The sequence below is a fragment of the Drosophila biarmipes genome, chromosome X (assembly GCF_025231255.1).
Source record: "Drosophila biarmipes strain raj3 chromosome X, RU_DBia_V1.1, whole genome shotgun sequence".
Lineage (NCBI taxonomy): Eukaryota > Metazoa > Arthropoda > Insecta > Diptera > Drosophilidae > Drosophila > Drosophila biarmipes.
The window spans coordinates 19,487,393-19,506,981 of NC_066611.1; the positions used below are offsets into that span (position 1 = coordinate 19,487,393).

Genomic DNA, 19,589 nt, shown 5'->3' on the forward strand with positions numbered 1-19,589 from the left:
GTGCAGCCCCACGTCATCAATGTTTACGACTGGCCATAATGACGAAACACTGGGAAACGAAGGAGATTGGCATGGCATAATCAAAAGGACACGCAGCCTCATCAAGTTTTTCGCATTTCGCATTTTCGGGGGCATCCCCTTTGTTGTTCGCCATTGTTGTTGCGAACAATGCGTGAAAATAAAATGACCGATAATGAGAGCGTTCCCGGGCCGAAAAGAGATCCAAGTTCTGTCAGCCCCTGCAGCCATTCATATCCATGTGCTGACAGCAAATTGTCCAGAAACCCAAAAAGGCAACAAGCCGTTGAAGCCATAAAACGGTCAGCAAACAGCAGACCCCCAAAGGGCGCCCCCTTCATAAACACTTATGATTGGCAACAAAATATGAACGGAAAGCCAAGAAAACCAGAAAAGGATTAAGCTCTAGCTGTGGCCAGGGGTCATCAAGTTGTGAGAAATGCGCCAGCTGATGGTGTAAATTGTTTTCGCAGCAATCAAATCTCTGGCTGATTCGAAATTTGGCAAAATGTGTTTTAAGAGCCGCGCAAATTTTAAATATTCTTACAGAGTTGCCAGACTGCGGAAAGCTGTTAACAGATAGTGTTCATAACAGGAAACTTACAGAGATGTTAGAAGCCAATCATGTTCAGCTAATCTAAAATATATCGAAATATCGAGTGCAAACTAAGTCGCTAAAGTTTAAAAATTCAAAAGGAACACATATTTACTGATAGTACAGATAAACCTTGAATTTTAGCACTTGCAATACAATTAAGGATCGAAATTGCACTCGCTGCTGGCCTTAATTGCTTGAATACATACGGATTTGCTCTCTATGGTCTTCAATTGGGATCTTGAACCTCAGTAATCTGAATCTGTGCCTTCGGATTCCGCCTCCTCAATTGGTACCAAGCTTAGTTGCCCTGGAATAGGTGAGTATTGCTTAGGGCGAACTTGACGTTGGGAATTTGAAGATTGCAACTTACATCGGCGATTTGCCATCCTCAAAAATGCTCTCATTCGAATCGGGGCCAGGGACTGTGAGCGCGGTGGAGGCGGAAGTAGATTAGCAACCGGTACTTCATTGCAAGTGATTCGTAGGTTTATGACCCGCGGTGGTACCGGGTTGACCACCGGCCCCGCGTTTAACCCGGCTCTGCGGGCCCTCTCCCTGGCCTGAGCAGCCCTGGCAGCCCTACGCCGACGGTTCCGCCTCCTCCGCGAATCCTCCCAGCGGTTCGCCGACACATGGATCGGCCCCCTGTTTTGCAATCGAATCCTGCCGCCCGGGGGATTCACTCGGTTGCGCATCCTGTTCCAAATTCGTTGCAAGGCTAGACTGATTATTCGAAAGCTTTCTTCGAGGTCCTACTCAAATATAAAACGCCTTTCGGTGGACGAACAAACATTACCGCCAACCCAATACCCACCTGTGCCGACAGCCGACTCGGGGTTTCAGCTGTGGTGGGGTGACTACCCATGTTGTAAGTTTTTTTCGATCAAGGAATTTTTACTAAATTATTTTCTAGAGAAACTGTGGTGTTGCTGCTACCGAGCTAGGAACAATACTGACTACGCTCACACAGCTGGGATATAACTTCACTGACGTCGATCGGAAAGGCCTACTTGGACTGGGTTTTCTCCTACTGTTCATACATTATGAAAACTATGCCTAAAACAGCTCAATTTGGTAAAAATAACCATAATTGCAGGTTTGAAAGAACGTACAAAATGTACATGAATGTCTTCAAAATAAGTACAAGTGCGGTCCTTACAAAACGATTTGCGTATGATTTAATAAAAAAAAGACAGGGGACAGCGAGAGATGTTTGTGGGAAATGCAGGGATGCCAGGACGGTCAGGACTCGGTCCCGACTACATGAAGTCATCCGACTCGTTGCCCGCATCGTAGTTGGTGCGCATGTTCTCGCTCTTCTGCAGCGAGGCGTAGCTGCGCAGCTCCGCCTCCAGCTGCCGCTGCTTGGCGGCCTCCTTCTCCTGATCACGGCGCTCGCGCTGCAGCTTCTTCTGATCCTGGCGCTCGGCCGCATCGCGGGCCTCTCGCAGCCCGCGGAAGTCGGGATGCTCCTCCTCCGTCTTGGTCTTGTTCAGGCGGTTCACAATCTCATTGATGCGCTTCTCCAGGCGGATGCGACGGACGGCCTTCTCGTTGTGATAGGCCACCTGGCCGGGCTCCATGTCCGGGGTCTTCTTGAGGTTCTCCCACATGGTGTAGACCACCTCCAGGTTGTTCACCTTGTTGCCCTGGATGCTGTTGGCCTTGCACAGCTGGGCGGCGTCCACCAGTACATCGCTGGGTATGTCGTCGATGGTCTGACCCTTGCGGAGTCTCAGGTACACATGGGCCGAGGACAGGTCGTGGACGTGGAACCACACGTCCTCCGGCCAGCCCCAGCGGATCAGCTCCTCGTTCTCGTGCTTATCGCGACCCATGTAGAGCATCGCCGGCGGCTGCACTACGTTGCTTTTGAAGTAGAACACCATTTCAACGTTTCTTTTTTTTAAGGGGAACTGAAAGGGATAAACTGGGGCCACCGGCTGCTCCGTTCGCTTAAATTGTTTTATTTTGGTTTTGCTTCGACTTGTGCTGGTGGCCTGGTCCCGTCATGTACCTGAGCAGGATGAAAACAAATATATTGGGCTGTTTGATGGGAATAATTAATAATTTAATATTACTTTATTTACAGCCGGTGTTGTCGGTACCGATAGCCAATGGGTCAGCAATTGAATCGATAGCAGGCGTGGAGAGATGGCGTACTATCGATATTACCATCGATGGCTTCAACGTCTCCAGTTCAGTGTGACCAGCGCTCGAGTTGTCTGAAACATTGAATGAAAATATACCATTAAAAATTAAAATTTTGTAAAAACTTATTTTTGAAAATATATTTTAAAATATCAACTGAAATGACCTTTACCCGGGAGTCCGCTCGGGAGCTCTGTCGCACCTGCCTGCTCCAATTAGACAAGAAACACATCAAATCAGAGCTCCCATCAGAGGAGATTCCAATCAGCCCGGAGCTGCAGCAGTTGCTCAATTTGAATCTCTCCCTGGGCTCGGAAAGCCAGGATGTGGAGCAGTGGCTGCCGAATGAACTGTGCCTGGAATGCCGCACTCTGGTCCAGAACTTCGAGAGGTTCCGCAGAAGAGCCGAGGATTGCAGGAGGCAGCTGCTGGAAATGCTGAAGAAGGACCCACGAGAACCCACTTTCGAGGTGGTCTACGAGGACGGGGAGGGGGACGAGGGGTCGCTGCATAGCCTGGAACCCCCCGAACCCGAGCCCGACCCAGATCCCATCGATGAGCCGGCCATAAAGAGGGATAGGTCCCCCAGGAAGGCCGCCAGAGGCTCGAGGAACACTCTGAAGTGCTCCCTGTGCCGGCACAGCTTTGCCCACCAGATTACCTTGGCGGCACACATCCGCAAGGTCCACGAGGGCAGCAAGCGGCCCTTCCAATGCGACCAGTGCGAGAAGGCGTACAGCTTCATGGGCGGCCTGTACACCCACATTCGGGAGGTGCATGCTCCTAAGGAGCGGCGCCATCCCTGCGACCAGCCGGGATGCGAGAGGGTCTACACCAGCCGCATAGCCATGCAGAAGCACAAACGGCTGAAGCACAGTCCCCGGGACAGGGACTCCCTGAAGAAGTTCATCTGCGAACAGTGCGGCGCCAGCTTTAATCAGTCGGCGAATCTTAAGTACCACCTGAAGACGAAACATCCCACGGAGGACGAGGTGGCCGCTAAGGAGGGCGGCGCCGGGGAGCGGCACTTCTGCGACATCTGCCAAAAGGAGTTCCACTCGCAATACACGCTCAAGTACCACACCTTGCAGCAGCACGAGGAGCAGGAGGAGCTGCCCCACGAATGCCAGGTCTGTGGCCGCCGGATGGCCAAGAAGTTCATGCTGCTGCAGCACATGCTGATGCACTCGAGCGACAAACTGCCCTGCGAGCACTGCGGCCGGAGGTTCGCCAGAAGATTCGAACTGGAGGCCCACGTGAGGGCCGTCCACCTTAAGCTTAAGCCCTTTGCGTGTCGCCACTGCCCAGAGAGCTTTGCTTCGAGGAAGACCCTGCGGCACCATGAGTACATCCACACGGGAGAAAAGCCCTACGTGTGCAGCACCTGCGGACAAGCCTTCCGCCAGCAGACGTGCCTTAAGAACCACCGGAAGGTGCACGACAAGTAGTCTTAGCTAGCATTAGAGCTGCTTCTTAATTAAAGTGGTAAAGTACAAAGTGATGGTGGTCAATCACAGGACATGGTGGGACACGGGCACACAGCCCAATCAATCTTTGTCTCCAAAAACACCGGGTATAAACTTAATTAGCTTTAATGGCCAGTAAATTGTCAGTTACACGGCTTCAGGAAGAGTCCGGTGGCTTGGCTGTGGGATCCACCTGTGAGCTGTGCTGCTCCCGTTCGATGTAGGCCGGCAGATCCTCCAGAGGTCGGTAGTACAGGTGCACAGCCTGCGAACCGGCCATCATGGCTGCCAAGGCGCAGCCCAGGAACTTCATGTACTGGCCCCACGAGACTCCGGCGGGCATTTTGCTTAGTCAGTGCTGGTTGCGGGCCGCGCCTGCAGATGCTGCTGCTCCTCCACGTAGTTCTTGGCCTGGCGACGCTTAAAAGTGCGATCTGCAAGGAGGAGTTTCGTTATTAGACTTAGGAAAAGACCATTTAGGTGGAGGAGTCTCACAGAAGTTGGTCTCGCCCACTGTCCAATTGATCATGGAGAACTCCAGGCCGGCGCCCAGCAGGAAGAAGAGCGGCAGGAAGCGGTAGACACCGAAGCGCTTCTTTCCGGGCCAACTGTCCAGCAGACGACGCACGGATGCGCTGTACGAACTCATGTGTTTTCAGCCGGCGATTATATAACTCCGTGTCTTTCCCGCCCTTTGTCAGGCGAAATTCAAGCGGGCCGAGTGTGTGCAGTGGCTCCGTCACATGTGCGTGTTGGTTGTCTACGAAGTTTAATAGAAAACTATTGAAATTCCTTTTTTGTTTATTGTTATTTGTCAAAAATAAAGGGCAACTCCATTTACCTCCCGTTTCAGTTTCCACTCGTTCCGTTCCGGTCCTCGGCAATCAGCTGTTTCATTAGAGATGAGCAAGGCAAGTGGAATTAGTGATGGACTTACGAAATGGCAATCACTGAAATAACTTTTGCTTGTGGGAAAATTTGTTATACAGAGTGTATAAGATAATGTATTTAATTTATTATTATTTGACATTAAGTTATATCTCCTTTTTTCTATCATTCAGCCATAAAATGTATACATATTAAATAATCTATTTCCTCAAAGCGTGAGTGTGGGAGTATAGGCCCCTCACTCTGCCATCTCTAGTTGCTCATCACTAAATTGGACTGCAAAAAATCGAGCTTAAATAGTAAACAATAATGATACACAGTCTGTTTATAGTGAACAGCGGCGGGTAAGCCAAATATTTATCTGCCATGAAGAACAGGTGTAACCCCAGTATGTCCCTCAACCAGCGAGGTCTTCCTGGAAAAGCACTGGCGCTCGGTGGTCTCGCGATCCGTGTGCGAGTACTTCCTCGACGCCCAGCGAGCCGCTCCATATGTAAGACGCCCCTGCCACGTATGGTCTATATTACATAGCTTTTCTACTCCAGGACGTGCCGCCGGTGATAGCCACGCCCCACTACTACCTGATCACAGTGCAAAGGGACGCGGTGTCCCTGGTGGCCGCCTGCAAGCAGGAGGTGCCGCCGCTCTTCGTCATCGAGTTCCTGCACCGCGTGGTGGACACCTTCCAGGACTACTTCGGCGACTGCTCCGAGACGGTGATCAAGGACAACTATGTGGTCGTCTACGAGCTGCTGGACGAGATGCTGGACAACGGCTTCCCGCTGGCCACCGAGAGCAACATCCTCAAGGAGCTGATCAAGCCGCCCAACATCCTGCGCACCATCGCCAACACGGTGACGGGCAAGAGCAAGTGGGTCCAATGATGCCTCTCTTTGTGCCAAATGGTAATCTTGCTAACCTCCTTGTGTGTCTTCCAAAGTGTGAGCACCACCCTGCCATCGGGCCAGCTGTCGGCGATTCCCTGGCGCAGGAGTGGCGTGCGGTACACCAACAACGAAGCGTACTTCGATGTCATCGAGGAGGTGGACGCCATCATTGACAAGTCGGGATCCACGGTCTTCGCGGAAATCCAGGGATACGTAAGTTTTCACTTGGGAGGAGTCAAATGGGTTAAAAACCCTCTCATGCTGATGTTCACTTTTTTATAAACCTTCTCCGTTTCAGATCGACTGCTGCATCAAGCTGTCCGGCATGCCCGACCTGACCTTGTCCTTCATGAATCCTCGCCTCTTCGACGACGTGTCCTTCCACCCCTGCGTGCGCTTCAAGCGCTGGGAGGCGGAGCGCCTGCTCTCCTTCATTCCGCCCGATGGCAACTTCCGCCTGATGTCGTACCACATTAGCTCCCAGTCGGTGGTGGCCATACCCATCTACATCAGGCACAACTTCTCGATCAAAACGGGGGAGCAGGGACGTCTGGACCTGACGATCGGGCCCAGAAACACCCTGGGGCGCACCGTGGACAAGGTGAAGCTGGAGCTGACCATGCCGCGGTGCGTGCTCAACTGCCTGCTGACGCCGAACCAGGGCAAGTACACCTTCGATTCGGTGACCAAGACGCTGTCCTGGGATGTGGGACGAATCGATGTGTCCAAGCTGCCAAATATTAGGGGATCGGTAAGAAAACTAATATGATAACTAAGGAATATAGGGCTTCAAAGAATCGTAACATTAATCACGTTTTTCCGTTGCTCCACTAGGTTTCCATCACGCCCGGAACGACCAACATTGATGCCAATCCCTCCGTGAACGTCCAGTTCCAGATCTCGCAGCTGGCCGTCTCCGGGCTGAAGGTGAATCGCCTGGACATGTACGGCGAGAAGTACAAGCCCTTCAAGGGTGTCAAATACCTGACCAAGGCGGGCAAGTTCCAGGTGCGCATGTAGACGAGATCAGCGCCCCGATTCCGATTCCGAGTCTGATCCCGATTCCGACTCCAGCTTTAATTAAGTGCTAACGTTAAGTGTATTCCACTGTTGTGTGTCATTCGATTTCTGTGGCCCCTCTCCTCTCTCTCTCTCTATCTCATTTATGTATCTATGTATCTATATCTACCCATAAAAGTTGAACTCCAAGTGTGGCGGCCGTGTGGTTGTTCTTGGGCGGCGACGCCATGTTCGAAGAGCAGGAATGCGAGAGTCGATCGGCAATGAAGTTGCAAGTCTTCGAGCGGCGAGGCAAGGCAATGGCTCCTCCACTCGCTTCGAATGCGCCTGGCAACAGCCAGCGAGGAGACCAATAAATTGAAATGAAAATGCAAAACTTGATTTTGCAGCCAGGCCAACGCATTTAGCATACAAATAGTATGTATGCATCTGTTCGTCGATGTGTGTGAGCGATGAGGGGAGTGGAGATTCGCTCAAGTGGATTTCCAGACGAGTACTTGGCATACATGAGTGGCGGCCAACAGAATGGGGAAGTATTGCACGTTAAATGGAGAAATACAAAAAAAATATAAAAATTTTTTAAGAATTTCAAGTTTTAAGAAAAATAATTTAGTATTTAAATCATTTTAATATTTTATTAGTTTACAAGAAAGATTCCATTTACTTTCATATTTATAATCTTATTTTTCAATGGATAGGAGGATATTATTTTTTAACGCTGGGGAACGAAATTCACTCCTGGAGGCTCCACTGTTTCGGGCTCGTTATCTCCTTATACAACCTTAGCTGCATTTCTGGCCTGTGGCCGAGACCGGCAACCGGTTTGTCCCCTGCCACGCCCCCTGGCCCGCCCTCCCCCTCAGCTGCAGCTTCTAGGCTTTTGGGCGCGGCGTGCAACGGTAGCCAACAAGCGCCACCGAGAGGCGACGGCGACCACGGCTAGACATGTTATACACACACACAGGGAGCCGAAAATCCGGACCCCGAACGGATCGAGAGCACAACTCGGGCCCAGAGTCCAGCTCGCGAGTCATTTTTCAAGCGTGGGAAACACTCGTTAGGGCTGAGCCAGCTCCACAAACGGGAGGGGGCGTGGGGGAGTCAGCACAATTCGCCACGCAGCATGGCGGCAAGCCCCGAAATCCGAAATCCAGGGTCCAGCAGACCTATCCATCCATATCCAGGCCATTACTCCGATGCGAGGCCTTCTCGAGCGCTCACCACCAGCGGGCGTCAAGAGTTCGTTGCCTAAGTCTTTCGTTTTGCCCCCTAGGGCTTCCCACCGCCGTCCCATTCTGCCCCCGAGAGCGGAGATCCTCTGGCATTTAGCCGCCGTAATTGATAGCGCATTTCCTACGGCTCGGTTGTAAGTGTTTTCCACCTCATTTGCATTGCATAGCTCGGGGGAGGGCACTTTAAAGGCTGGAACTAGAGGGTGGCAGCAGGGAGTCGAATGTTACTCACCCTGGGCATAGCTAACATTTCGAGGGGCTCGGTAGAATATATCCTTATCATTAAAAACCATTGTAAAGTGTATATTCTATCACATTTTAACACAGAGTTAAATATATCTCATACCTAATCCCATGTAATAGAAGCTTCAAGTAGACAAAGGCCAGCCTAATCTCCCCTCAACACACAGCCTCGGCGAGAGCATCGCAACTAATATCTAGAATTCCCGAGTAGAAATGCTAATGGCACTCAGAATCGTTGCAGTTCTGAATGGGTTTCTTAATGAGCCCCATAAATTCCTCTTTGGCCCAGGGGGCACGTGATGTCGGCCCCCACACTTGCTCTAATCGAATCAAAGTCCTGCTCGGCCCACAGGCACTAAGTGGCTTTGTTCAGCTTCTGTTTGGCAATGCTCGTATGCTCCAGTAGGGCTTGGCTATTAGCGCCGTGCTAAGTGGCTTTAAGCGGCTGCAGATGCAGCACTGCATTGATCTACTTTCGGTTTGGGATGTTTGCCAGTCGCAGGTTTGATTTTAAGGTAAACTCGAATGTGCTCTTTCGTGATTTCCTCTGTAAATGCGTTTGCTTATCGTGAGTTTGAGGAAATAGTTAGGGGTATCTGTGAATTTACTTAAGTTGCAGGTGGATTTCTGTTTGGATAACCAAGTAACGATTTTTTGGTAAGAGATGGGGATAAAACTTGCCACTTCTGGGAAGTCTCTAAGGCTGAATCAATATCTTCCAACCTATCATACAGATAAGATTTAGTTTTGCACATACAATTTGTTTTTTATTTAATAGAACATTTTCCACGTTTAATTTTATGTATTTCTTTACTTATCATTTATGGATAAGTAGCATCTTCGATCGCCAGCGAAGCTGATGGAGCCTTGGCCCCAGAACTCGAGTGAAAGACAAGCGACCAGCGTTTGTCATTAGCGCAACAAGGCTGCGCCCCCTTGCCCCACTAAATGGGGCAGGGGCGGTACTGAAGGGGCACTGTAGCAGGTCGTGCAATTGCATTCGCTGTTCGATAATAATTTATGCAACTTGTCGCCGCTGCAGCGAGCAAATGTTTGAACTGAGCTTGTTCGCGGTGTTTGCCCTGTGCTTTTCGCCTTTGTTTGTTTGTTTGCTCGCTTTGATTGCTGTTTGCCCAACTTTGCGAAAGGTGTTGAATGCCGGCCGCGTCAATTGCATCGTCCCACATGGTTTCAAAACTGCGGCTTACAGACCAGAGCACGAACCCCGTAGAATGTCTATGGGCACTCGCCCGTCTGGCCGGCTAATTAGAAGCGTTGATTGTCTCCGCAGGAAGGCGGGGGAGGTGGGTGGAAATTGGGGAAAATGGAAAACAGATCCACCGCGAAGTGTCGCACTTACGGGTGATCGAGCATGTGCACCCCCTGTACTATCCTTGGCAAGATTTATTTCCTAATTCTAAGATGCTTTTCATTACACAATATGTATGTCAGTTAAAAAGGTTGACTATCCCCTCCACAGACTCTAAATTCCCCTTTGTCTAACTAATTGTAGAAACGTAACTCTTATGGGTTTAAAATATAGCTTTAGCAACGAGCCTACAAAGTATCTGAAAGGTTGTTCAACTGTAGCTCACAATGAAATGTAGTTAAGGCTGAAAGGCAGCTAAAAGGTTGCTTTATTGTAACTAAAAGGTATCAGAAATGTAATGAGACTAAAATGTATCTTTTCCGTTCCAAGATCAAATTCTTCATACCTTGTGATGGCACAAACTGCCTGCCACCCGAAAAGGGAGCACAGCCGAAGATCCGAGGGTACTTCCGCCACGAAGACGCCTGCACAGAGTGGGCTTTCTGTGCCAGCGCGCCGAGCTCATTAAAAACGATTGAAGCTTCCGCAATTCGACGGCCCAAGTAGGACTGTGCCCGGAGCGAGGCATCCAGAACCACTAGCCGAATCATAAGCACAACGAGTCGGAGTCACAGACGCCGAAAGTGTGTTTATGGAACGCAGTATTACTCACTCCCCCACTCTGGATGCGAAAACAAAAGCAGCTCGATAAACAAAAGTTCCGAAAAGTCCGAAACCACGACCGAGGGCGGAAGACTGGAGCTTCGAGCCCCTGTCCCCGAGGATTTGCATACAAAGTCCTCGGTTTGCGATAAACAAAGGGGTGATTTTCCAGCCGATAACCGTGATGGGCTAAGGCCCAACGTCTCGACGCGGCCCTCGCATACTTCATTTGCTAATTAGCCAGTGTCACCAATCGCCTCTGATTAATCGGTTTATAAGAGGTTAGAGGTCGCTTGACAAGTGGTGCCAGGGAAGGAACTCACAGCAAGTAAGTAGGGGCAGGTTGCTATAAATAACGCGTTCAGATGGCACAAAACAGGCCGAACTGGAAGTCTGTTTCGGCCTGCTGGAGTTTATTTATCGCAGGGAATTAAAACAAAAACCAGACACAATTGCGACAAAATAAAGGCGAATCAACAAGTAAACAAAAGGCAGCCATTACAATAAATCAGGGACGGCAGAAGCGTCAGCGATTCACAGACTCGCCGCGAACAGCGGTCTTTTTAAACAAATAAATTGTGCCTAAGCGAAATTTAGGGGCCTGTGCGAAATGGGGCTTACGTAATGGATCGCACGGGGGTTCTGGGTGCGAAATTGCGCCAAATTAACTGGCAATTGCAAGTGCAAGGTCGTCCGAGAGGCGGTCGACTAGGTGCACCAGGTGCTACTTGCCAGGCAGCACCAGGAAGTTCTGGATTAGCTCGGACAGCTGCAGTGGCTCCCCATCCAGGGGTCGTGGCGATACCTTCCCACCGAACCCAAAAATATCAGATAGCACTGATACCCCAGACGGTTGAATTCGATAAATTCAATTTACAGCACAGCACTTTGACTCCGCAGTGGGTTTCTTGAACCCACTCCCAGCGATTTCGATTTCGATTTCGCTTTCCTCGGCTCCATGCCGCAATGCTTAGTTACGCACTTATTGGGGCCAATTGCAGCGTCTAACTCAATTTGATATGCTAATTTGCCCAGCATCTCCCCGGCTTCTATTGCCCCACTCGCCGAGCGATCCCCTGGATTACGACAGCCCCGAGTTGCTGACCCACCAGGGGCAACCCGCGGAGGCGAACCCTCTATCAGAACAAACCGTATTGGCAAGCTCTCACGTTACAGGAACCACGCTCGAGATCTACTGCAATGGAACCCTGCCGTTTGGAGGGCGGTACGTGCCTCTGAAAGTGCGGGGCACTGATTTAACTACGCCAAGGCCCAGCAATAACCGGCAAAAGCCGATTGGGCACGTGCGAGAGCTCGACAGGGGAACCTGATAGGAACAGGATATGGCGGGGCACCTGTGGCACCGTCCGGGAACACTCTGAGTCAGCTCTGTTTACTGTTTAGCGGGAAGAGGCGGCGCTTCCTCAAAAACTGATATCGCTATCGAGGCACTCGAGTGTCCGCAAATACCTTAAATTTACGAGCAGATACATTGAGCAGAAAGGCTGACAGTAAGTGATATGCAAACAGTTGTCGCCTGAAGGGGAAACCACAAAGATATCTAGGCAGACTGCTTTCAGCGACAATAGGAGACAGCGACATCCCATAGATTATGCAGCGCGGCAGATTTGGTGGAGAACAGATAGGTGGAGCCGTGGATTGGGGCCCATCCCGGGGTCAAAGACCACTGGAGCGCAGGGTTTGCCCCGCGCAAACACGTTCTGGCAGAGCTGGCCCTAAAAAGCGAGCCACAGCACCTTGTTTGCCATGGCTTAGGGCCCCGAAATCCAGGGAACCCAGGGAACCCAGCGAACCCAGGGAACCCAGAGCACCCCCGATAAGAAAGATTTTCCCTGTTTGCTTCGATTTTCCTCGCTTTATTCTTGTTTATTTTCGCATGAAACGAAGTTGTTCGGCTCGAGTACAAACAGTAAATCATAAAAGATCATCAGTTTTGGGGGCTTTATTCTCGTTTAATGTAAGTATTTATAAGTATATGGAATTGAAATTGAAACTTAGCTTAGGGCTGGCTCGCTCATCGCTCCGAGGATGGGCGCACAGTGGCAAACACTTTCCTTTGATTTTCGATTGCTTCTTTAAATATTGCTTTTGAGTCTTTCATTTTTGCTTGTCTTTCCGTGTTTACGCTTAACGCTAAGTGTATATTTTTGCGCTTCGTTTTACAAAAATATATACGTCTATAAATATATGCATAGATTTATTTGCTCCTCTTGATTGATGAGTTCGGGCGTGTGTAAAAAAAATTGCGCTAAACTAAATAAATGCTACCAAAGATATGCAAAAAAAAAGGCAATTATAATTATTGTTTGCTGGCGAAAATTGCTAAATTAAAAGTGTAAAAATTGAAGTAAAATATTATGTATTATGCTGGCGTTTTTCTTTACTAAGTGTAAATTATTGTTTTGCTTACTTTGTCTTCTTTTTTTGTGTTTTTCGCATTTTTAGATGTCTTAATCAATGATCACAACTCTTAGCATAAATATTACTCGCATGTGGCATTCATAAATATATATTTTCGGTCCGTCTGTATATTCATGTATAAATATATGTGTAATTGCTTACTAAAAATATATATGGATGTATATAGATCTATCATATCTCAATTCGTCTGCTGCTGCACAAAAATATATAGTTCGAAAATGTCTTTTCTCCTGTCTTTCAAAGGTCTCCAGAGGGCCGCCCGAAGGATGGGCCCGGGATTTGCCGGGTCGCGCGGGAAGTGCTTGGTCCTGGCAGGTGATTGTCTCGGGGTCCCTGGAGCCCTGGCCACCCGGAGCCCATCCATCCTCAGCCGGCGCCTCTGGATGCGGCTAGTGTTTGTTACTTGTATTGTTGCTGTTGCGTTGGTGTATTGTACGTGTCTTGTTGCGGATGCAAAACAGTAAACACAGAGCGGTCTTCGCTTGCGATCTTGTCTTTTACCATGGAATTCGTTGATATGTGTTCATTAGCTCGTCATTAGCTCGAAAGGCCTCATCTACACAGTCGGCTCCTCCACGTCCTCCCTCCGATGGCCGACTTCCCCGTATCCGACATCGTCTTATCATCGTCTTAACCCAATTTCGGCTGCGTGAAACTGCAATGGAAAATGAAATCATTCTTGTAAGTATTTGGCTGCTGAGTTCTGGGGACAGCAGTGGAAGTGACCAGCCTAGATTAGTGGGTATTATGTGACAAGCCTCATAGCAAGAAAGATAAGATTACGCGAAGAGCCCTGATAACGCCTTGACTTCTTCATGGGCTTTCAAACACTCAAAAGGTTACATAAAATACCACTTGTTCGGCACTTCCTAGGCTTAATATGCGTAATACACCCATTACTTAACTATTTCGAGCATCAGCACCTAGAATCACAAATTCCGACTGGCTGTTCCGAATTAATTTCCTATCGATACACTCGCCGCTGACCGCTCCCGCAGACCCCACCTGATGATCACCTGAGAGCTCCCAGTCGCCGGGGGAGCACTAAATCACCCCATCATCGCCATTGTCTGGCCCAAACGATGCACTTCCATTTCGATCGGAAACAAGGGGACTCTGCGCTCCCGAGCTTCACTTTGGCCCGGTTCGAGTTTGACACTCTCGCCCGCTCTGCGCTAATTGAAAGCAATTAATGCAATTAAAGGCCTGGGAAATGAGTTGCCGACTTGGCAAATTAAGTGCGTGTATAGTGAAAATAACAAACGAGTGAAAACGTTTGAAAAGCCACATTCATGGAGGGCAGAAGCTTTCGCGTGTCTGCCTCTCATTTCGCTCAACCGGGGGGCCGAGTGGGTGGTTTTGGGTGTGACAGAGCGGTCCATTCATTAGTTCATTGATACCTCAAATTGGCGGTCAGACGAGAACACATGCGCCACATGGACCCGGAGCGGAGAACGGCAGGAGCTCGCCAGCGCTCATTCGTTGATTATGATCATCATCAAGAGCCGTGGAGGCCGCTCGAATTGTGTGCCAGCCATTAATTGAAGCCGCGGATCTACGGGGCCTGGATCTTGTGATCTCTGATCTTGAGGTGGGCCCTCGGGGGGCGGTGGCTGCTGGCTGCTGGCTGGTGGCTGCTGGCTGATAAATGACAAATGGAAATGAAAACGTGTGCTAATTGCAACACTTTGTCACCAATCAGCGGCAACAGCATCTGCGCCCGCCTATGTATCTCGCACCGCGTGTCTGTATCTCGCACCTTATCAGGGAGCACTGTTCCCCGAGTGCCCGCCTTCGATTAGATAAGTGCCCGTGCCTGTGCCCATGCCCGTGCCCGAAGCTGTCACGTCTGTGTGGTTGCCCAACTTCTAATTGGCATTGCATGTCCCAAGTCAGGTCCCCGCGCCGAAAGAAAATGTCTGCACATTGGGAAACGCAGCTCGCCCCGACAGCCCGGGTGAGACCCAACTCCACGCTGATTGCGCGGCGCGTCCGACGGCCAGAGGCCCGAGCGTCGAGAGCGCTTTTCTTATCTCCGAGGTCTCCGTGCTGGGCCCAAAACGACACACGGCAAGAAACCACCTCAGGAAACCCCAAGACCACCTTTCACTTATATCACTAGGTGTCAGAAGAGTCATTACGGATCGTCATAAAGTAATGATAGGGGTTTAGAATGATCTTGCTACTTCTAAAACCATTTATCATTAAAGTCTAGAAAAATAAAAAAAAAACGCTTTCCTCGTCGCTTATAACCATATATACATACATTTCCCTAAGATTTTCTTTTTGTTTCACCAGTATTTTGTCTCCGTGTAGAGATGGCATGACATGGGTCGACGGAGAGTCCGCATCTGAAGACCGAGGCAATCAAAGAAAATCTGAGGCCATGGAAACGTCTAATAAATAATGAGCTTGTTAGCTCGTGTGTTCGACCATCACTAGTGATTGAGCTTGGACTATCCCGTACCCTATAGTAATCCCTAAACTGCACATAAAAACTTAGTTTTTCTTGAAAATCTTACGATTTAAGGATCCTAATTTTACTTAAGTTTGTTACGTCTGAATAATGGTGACACATTTGCTTTCAAAATAAATTAATCGAGAACCAGTGCTGTATAACAACAGTCAAAGCAAACCAGTGTTGCAAAGACCCAAAGTTAATGTATTGAAAATCAAAATCAGTGTTGAAAAACCCCAAATCAGTCCTGTGTAAGCACTGGAAAATCTGTATATGAGAGTTGGAAGATGAAACCACCCTGCCCGGGGAATTTTAGAGGGCATCGTGTAGAGAAAAGCCAAGCCATAGGAAGACCGAAAGAATCTTTTGCCCTGCTGGCAACAATCTTTCACTAACTGCTGGTCAAACTGGTTTGCCCCCTACGCTCTGCCCCTCTCTTTCTTCGCCCCCTAGCTGAGCGTGTGTGCGAGGCGGACGGCGCGATGGCTGGCTGTTGCGCATGCGCAGCTGCCGTCCCGCTCGCGCCGAAGCCGGTTACGCTTAAATGAGCGTAAGACCAGAAGAACTCTCTTCTCTCTCACTCTGTGAAAAGTGCTTCTTTGTTGTGTTGGAAAAAACATAATTTTTTATTGTCATCAGTTAGGTCTTCTCTAAAAAAGTAGCGTCGAAAAAAAGCAATTAACTACCGAAAAAAAAAGATGGTATGATATGGTATATCGTACGCATAATCTTAAGACTTAATCGAGGTTTACATCGAGTGGAAGTGTGGCCTGGTCTAGGAGCTAACTAAAACTAGTGTCTGGATGATGATGGTGGGGGGAATAGTGTGTGGGATAGTTTGGGATGGTGATTTTCGAGACTTACTGGCACTCTGGCACACGGCCACGCCCACTGATTAGGCGTCGAAGGGCCGCTTGTCGCTGTCGCCGCCCATCTCGCGGGACAGGTCCGATATCACCTCCTTGTAGATGAGCGGATCGATGTTCTTGCCCAGCTGGTAGAGCAGGAACCAGTCGCCGATGTTGCACTTGTTGGCCACCAACTCGACCTCCTCGCTTTCGGCCAGACGGGAGCGGGCGCGGAGCAGAAGGTGGCGCAGCTTGGGTCCCGCCACGACGGAGATCCGGTAGATCAGCGAGATTCCGGACAGAATGCTCAGGATGATGAACCAGAACCACAGGAACACGTAGATCTTCTCGTTGACAATGTTCAGGGGCAGCACGCACAGACCGTCGAACTTCTGCACACTGCCGGAGGGACCGTACTTGTGGAACGTACACTTGGTGACCTTCGGAAAGACCCGGGCCATGGGATCGATGCGCTCGTCGGGCTCCAGCTCGGTGAACTTGAGCACGTCGCTGCCGTAGGTGCTGAACTCGCCGTCCAGGAAGAAGTCCACGAAGTATATCTGCCCGATCACGTTCACAAAGTTCAGGGCCTCGCACACGAAGAAGCGGAAGGCGTAGAAGTTGTGGCGGTTCAGGTTGCCAATGAAGTAGTCCACCAGGATCTTCTTGCGGTCGTTCTTGCACTCGTCGTTCACGATGGGGCTGTTGAGGTCCATCACCAGCATCTTGAGGCGTCCGCCCTCCCAGGACTTCCACAGGTAGCGCGGCACGTAGAACAGGATGGCCTGGAAGAAGAGGACGAAGCAGACCCACTGGTAGTACTTGTGGTACTTGACCTCGTCCTCGCCCTCCACATGGGAGCCCACGCCGGGCTGCACCACGTCGCGCCCGGTGATGCCCGTGAGCCTCTCCGGCACGGTGAACGTCGAGTAGATCCAGCAGTAGGTGTCCATCACGCCCAGCGGGATCTCGTCCACGATGCAGTCGATGGGGTCGCCGATGTACTGGCGCGAGGTCACCAGCAGCGAGAAGGCGATCAGTATGATCACCGTGGCCTTGTAGTGCATGCGGAACACATTGTTGTCGATGCACACCTGGTCGATCTTCAGCAGGCCCTTGACGGACCCAAAGACATCAAACATCTCGGCGGTCTTCTATGTACTGCTGAGGCTCTTCTGTATGTCTGTATGTCGGACGGCGGGGCTACCACTGATCCTGGCAGGCGGTGCTCGGCGCTGGTCTGGTCTGCTGACTGGTGTGCTTGTGGGCTTGTGGGCTCGGACTCGGGCTCGGACTCGGACTCGGGTTCCTCACAACGGGTTGGCCACCATTACTCTTCAGTTTCTGTTTCAAGAATGCACACGAAAAAAAAGATAGTGGCAACTGGCGGGAGAGCAGCGGTACGTGGGATTTGGCACTGGCACTGGATCTGCGCTCGGGTGTGGATCCCCAGAGAGCTTCGGTGGTGCTCGGCTCCGGCTCGAGTTCGAGTTCGTTTCGCGCTCTCGACGCGGCAACAAAAAGAAAACAACAAAAATTTTGGGGGCGGCGGGGCGACGGTTACCCAGGTGGAAGTTTAAACGCCGTCGCAGCAGCGGCACTAAGCGCACTCTTCGGATAGAAAATTCAAACTGTTCGCTGTTCGGCTTTCCGCTGAGCCAGTCGCTGGGCTCCGCCAAACGCCGTCGCGCGCGAGAGCGGCTGGCCAGGGAGAGCCACGTCTCTGCCTCTCTTTCGCTCTCTCGCTCTCCGGGGTGGATCTTGTTGAACAATAAACTCTATTTCATTTTTCTCTCCGCTCGCGGCTCTCTCTCGCACTCGCGCTCTCGCGTTGTGGAATGGCTGAAAAACAGTGGACCAAAAGAAAAGGGTAACGTTTCCAGTCCCGGAGAGAGAGAGCGAGGGAGAGTGGCTCAGTGATGCTGCACCTTGTTTAAAAATCATCTTAGCATTAGCTTTGTATTTCTCATTTCTTCAATTTGCCTAGAACATGTTATGCCTAGGGTCTCCAAAGGCCCCGGCTAAACCACGTACGGTTTCATGGCCCATCTGGCAGCCTTATCCTCAATTAACCCTAGATTAGTTTTTCAAACTTGTATGGCTCTCAAAAGATAAGACTATCTGTTTGAAAGTGTTATATCAGTAAAATGTTCAACCTGCTTACCTCATTACTAATTTGGTTGGGGCATACAATCTTATCTTTAGAACTGGAATTTTAACAAGAAACGGTTTTCTAAAACAAAACTCGCCTTGAAAAACATTTTAAAAGGTAAGACTACAAAATAAACCCCTTCAATATTGCTTGATGTTTCAAGAAGTTGTCTGTTTTATTTTGGAAAATAACATTTTCCAAACTCAATATATAATCGTTGCATACCTTCTGGGGTTAAGGCAGAGGTTTTTCAGCACCCAAGACCTTTGATTTAATTTTGCCTTCATCTGGCAACGCCGGCGCTCACCGATGCACTTAACCCCCCGTTGGGACACGACCCCAGCCTTGCCCCGCTCCCCGCCAACTCTTGACTCGCAGTCTGCCATATTGGAGCTCCGCCTGCGCCTGTATTTGTGTGCGGAGGCGACAAGTTCTTGGAACCCGTTGTGTTGTCGTTGCTTTTGTGCTTTTGGATGCTGGAGTGGTTTATTTTCCAGATTGGAGCTGCACCACCAACACACGAACGGTGGCGGGGGAAAGACGCAGAGGTGAGTGAAAGAGAGAGCACAAAGGAGAGGTAAAGAAATGCCAGCACTGGAACGCTCTGCTTTCACTGCACTTCTATACCTGCAAGCCCCTAGATGCCTTTCCAACGATTACCTGTGCTTCGGGTCGAGGCAGGGAATATCTAGCGGGATTTATCGTGCCCTTCCAGGGAGAGAGAAGAGAGCCCTGATACGGGAACAAAACGACAACGCGACTACCTGTTACACCCGTGCTTCTCCTTCTGCTTCCCTCTCCTCCTTGCTTCTTCCTCCGTTCTTCGGATTCGATATTCTCTTCTACCTGGCTCCGTCCACAAATTCGAGCCCCGGTTCCCAGACCCTCGAAACTATCTCAATTGTAAATTAAACATTTCAATCCGGACGCACACTGGCTTATCAGGGGTACATAGCTGTGTATACTTCATGGGAGTACATAGCCGCGAATCCATGTACCTTGTAGTGCCCTCAAGTGCGTGCCTGCGATTGTACAAAATAATTAAAACGGGCTAGATGTGGCAATAGCGGCTAGTTCCAGTGGGCTGATAAGGGGTGGGGCCAAGTGTAGGTGTTATGACACCGCAGATCGGGGCTGATAGGGTCGGACGTTGGGGATGTCTGAAGGTTCCCCTCACAGCTCAAGGCTTGATGGGCCTTAGGCTGTTAGCCGGA

At 50.1% G+C, this 19,589-nt stretch overlaps 7 protein-coding genes across 12 annotated transcripts; 2 read left to right on the forward strand and 5 right to left on the reverse strand.

Annotated features, from left to right (window-relative positions):
- Nucleotides 1-693: 693 nt before the first annotated feature.
- LOC108023174 (uncharacterized) lies at nt 694-1,597 on the reverse strand. Of its 2 annotated transcripts, none has more exons than XM_017092415.3 (3): nt 1,431-1,597; nt 987-1,368; nt 694-923 (listed from the first exon to the last, which is right to left on the reverse strand). In XM_017092415.3, exons 1-3 carry the CDS (start codon nt 1,479-1,481, stop codon nt 862-864), a joined length of 495 nt encoding a protein of 164 aa, XP_016947904.1. In that variant the 5' UTR covers nt 1,482-1,597; the 3' UTR covers nt 694-861. The 2 variants fall into 2 exon arrangements, with proteins under 2 accessions (XP_016947904.1, XP_043949496.1); XM_044093561.2 differs by having other exon boundaries at nt 987-1,312; nt 1,431-1,574.
- Nucleotides 1,598-1,767: 170 nt separating this feature from the next.
- LOC108023241 (coiled-coil domain-containing protein 25) lies at nt 1,768-2,804 on the reverse strand. Its single transcript, XM_017092519.3, has 2 exons — nt 2,698-2,804; nt 1,768-2,633 (listed from the first exon to the last, which is right to left on the reverse strand). Exon 2 carries the CDS (start codon nt 2,503-2,505, stop codon nt 1,876-1,878), a length of 630 nt encoding a protein of 209 aa, XP_016948008.1. The 5' UTR covers nt 2,506-2,633; nt 2,698-2,804; the 3' UTR covers nt 1,768-1,875.
- Nucleotides 2,805-2,831: 27 nt separating this feature from the next.
- On the forward strand, nt 2,832-4,291 carry LOC108023755 (gastrula zinc finger protein XlCGF26.1). Its single transcript, XM_017093393.3, has one exon. It carries the CDS (start codon nt 2,929-2,931, stop codon nt 4,213-4,215), a length of 1,287 nt encoding a protein of 428 aa, XP_016948882.1. The 5' UTR covers nt 2,832-2,928; the 3' UTR covers nt 4,216-4,291.
- A 52-nt stretch (nt 4,292-4,343) lies between these two features.
- On the reverse strand, nt 4,344-4,576 carry LOC108023757 (protein BRAWNIN). The gene has a single exon (XM_017093397.2). The coding sequence runs from the start codon at nt 4,574-4,576 to the stop codon at nt 4,391-4,393; it is 186 nt and encodes a 61-aa protein (XP_016948886.1). The 3' UTR covers nt 4,344-4,390.
- On the reverse strand, nt 4,527-10,827 carry LOC108023756 (small integral membrane protein 4). Of its 5 annotated transcripts, none has more exons than XM_017093394.2 (3): nt 5,075-5,127; nt 4,729-4,993; nt 4,527-4,667 (listed from the first exon to the last, which is right to left on the reverse strand). In XM_017093394.2, the coding sequence occupies exons 2-3, from the start codon at nt 4,880-4,882 to the stop codon at nt 4,582-4,584; spliced, it is 240 nt and encodes a 79-aa protein (XP_016948883.1). In that variant the 5' UTR covers nt 4,883-4,993; nt 5,075-5,127; the 3' UTR covers nt 4,527-4,581. The 5 variants fall into 5 exon arrangements, with proteins under 5 accessions (XP_016948883.1, XP_016948884.1, XP_016948885.1 ...); XM_017093395.3 differs by having other exon boundaries at nt 4,729-5,013; nt 5,075-5,123; XM_050886156.1 differs by lacking the exon at nt 4,527-4,667 and adding an exon at nt 10,219-10,827 and having other exon boundaries at nt 4,892-4,993; nt 5,075-5,121.
- On the forward strand, nt 5,349-7,220 carry LOC108023723 (AP-3 complex subunit mu-2). Its single transcript, XM_017093359.3, has 6 exons — nt 5,349-5,465; nt 5,527-5,614; nt 5,667-5,992; nt 6,062-6,221; nt 6,307-6,759; nt 6,843-7,220. The coding sequence occupies exons 1-6, from the start codon at nt 5,431-5,433 to the stop codon at nt 7,026-7,028; spliced, it is 1,248 nt and encodes a 415-aa protein (XP_016948848.1). The 5' UTR covers nt 5,349-5,430; the 3' UTR covers nt 7,029-7,220.
- Nucleotides 10,828-12,423: 1,596 nt separating the features above from the next.
- LOC108023647 (innexin inx2) lies at nt 12,424-17,855 on the reverse strand. The gene is made up of 2 exons (XM_017093264.3): nt 16,240-17,855; nt 12,424-13,572 (listed from the first exon to the last, which is right to left on the reverse strand). Exon 1 carries the CDS (start codon nt 17,363-17,365, stop codon nt 16,271-16,273), a length of 1,095 nt encoding a protein of 364 aa, XP_016948753.1. The 5' UTR covers nt 17,366-17,855; the 3' UTR covers nt 12,424-13,572; nt 16,240-16,270.
- Nucleotides 17,856-19,589: the final 1,734 nt, after the last annotated feature.

Excerpts from the sequence above, each read along its gene's own strand:
- LOC108023174 (XM_017092415.3), bottom strand. The coding sequence starts at position 1,481 with ATGGGTAGTCACCCCACCACAGCTGAAACCCCGAGTCGGCTGTCGGCA. Across the intron at positions 1,369-1,430 it reads CGAGTCGGCTGTCGGCACAG|GACCTCGAAGAAAGCTTTCG; the intron begins GTGGGTATTGGG and ends ATATTTGAGTAG. Across the intron at positions 924-986 it reads GAGGATGGCAAATCGCCGAT|GGCAACTAAGCTTGGTACCA; the intron begins GTAAGTTGCAAT and ends CACCTATTCCAG.
- LOC108023755 (XM_017093393.3), top strand. The coding sequence starts at position 2,929 with ATGACCTTTACCCGGGAGTCCGCTCGGGAGCTCTGTCGCACCTGCCTG.
- LOC108023757 (XM_017093397.2), bottom strand. The coding sequence starts at position 4,576 with ATGCCCGCCGGAGTCTCGTGGGGCCAGTACATGAAGTTCCTGGGCTGC.
- LOC108023756 (XM_050886155.1), bottom strand. The coding sequence starts at position 10,423 with ATGATTCGGCTAGTGGTTCTGGATGCCTCGCTCCGGGCACAGTCCTAC. Across the intron at positions 5,122-10,218 it reads GCAGTTTGTGCCATCACAAG|CTGATTGCCGAGGACCGGAA; the intron begins GTATGAAGAATT and ends CTAATGAAACAG. Across the intron at positions 5,014-5,074 it reads AGTGGAAACTGAAACGGGAG|TTTTCTATTAAACTTCGTAG; the intron begins GTAAATGGAGTT and ends GAATTTCAATAG.
- LOC108023647 (XM_017093264.3), bottom strand. The coding sequence starts at position 17,365 with ATGTTTGATGTCTTTGGGTCCGTCAAGGGCCTGCTGAAGATCGACCAG.
- LOC108023241 (XM_017092519.3), bottom strand. The coding sequence starts at position 2,505 with ATGGTGTTCTACTTCAAAAGCAACGTAGTGCAGCCGCCGGCGATGCTC.
- LOC108023723 (XM_017093359.3), top strand. The coding sequence starts at position 5,431 with ATGATACACAGTCTGTTTATAGTGAACAGCGGCGG. Across the intron at positions 6,222-6,306 it reads TCGCGGAAATCCAGGGATAC|ATCGACTGCTGCATCAAGCT; the intron begins GTAAGTTTTCAC and ends TCTCCGTTTCAG. Across the intron at positions 6,760-6,842 it reads TGCCAAATATTAGGGGATCG|GTTTCCATCACGCCCGGAAC; the intron begins GTAAGAAAACTA and ends TTGCTCCACTAG.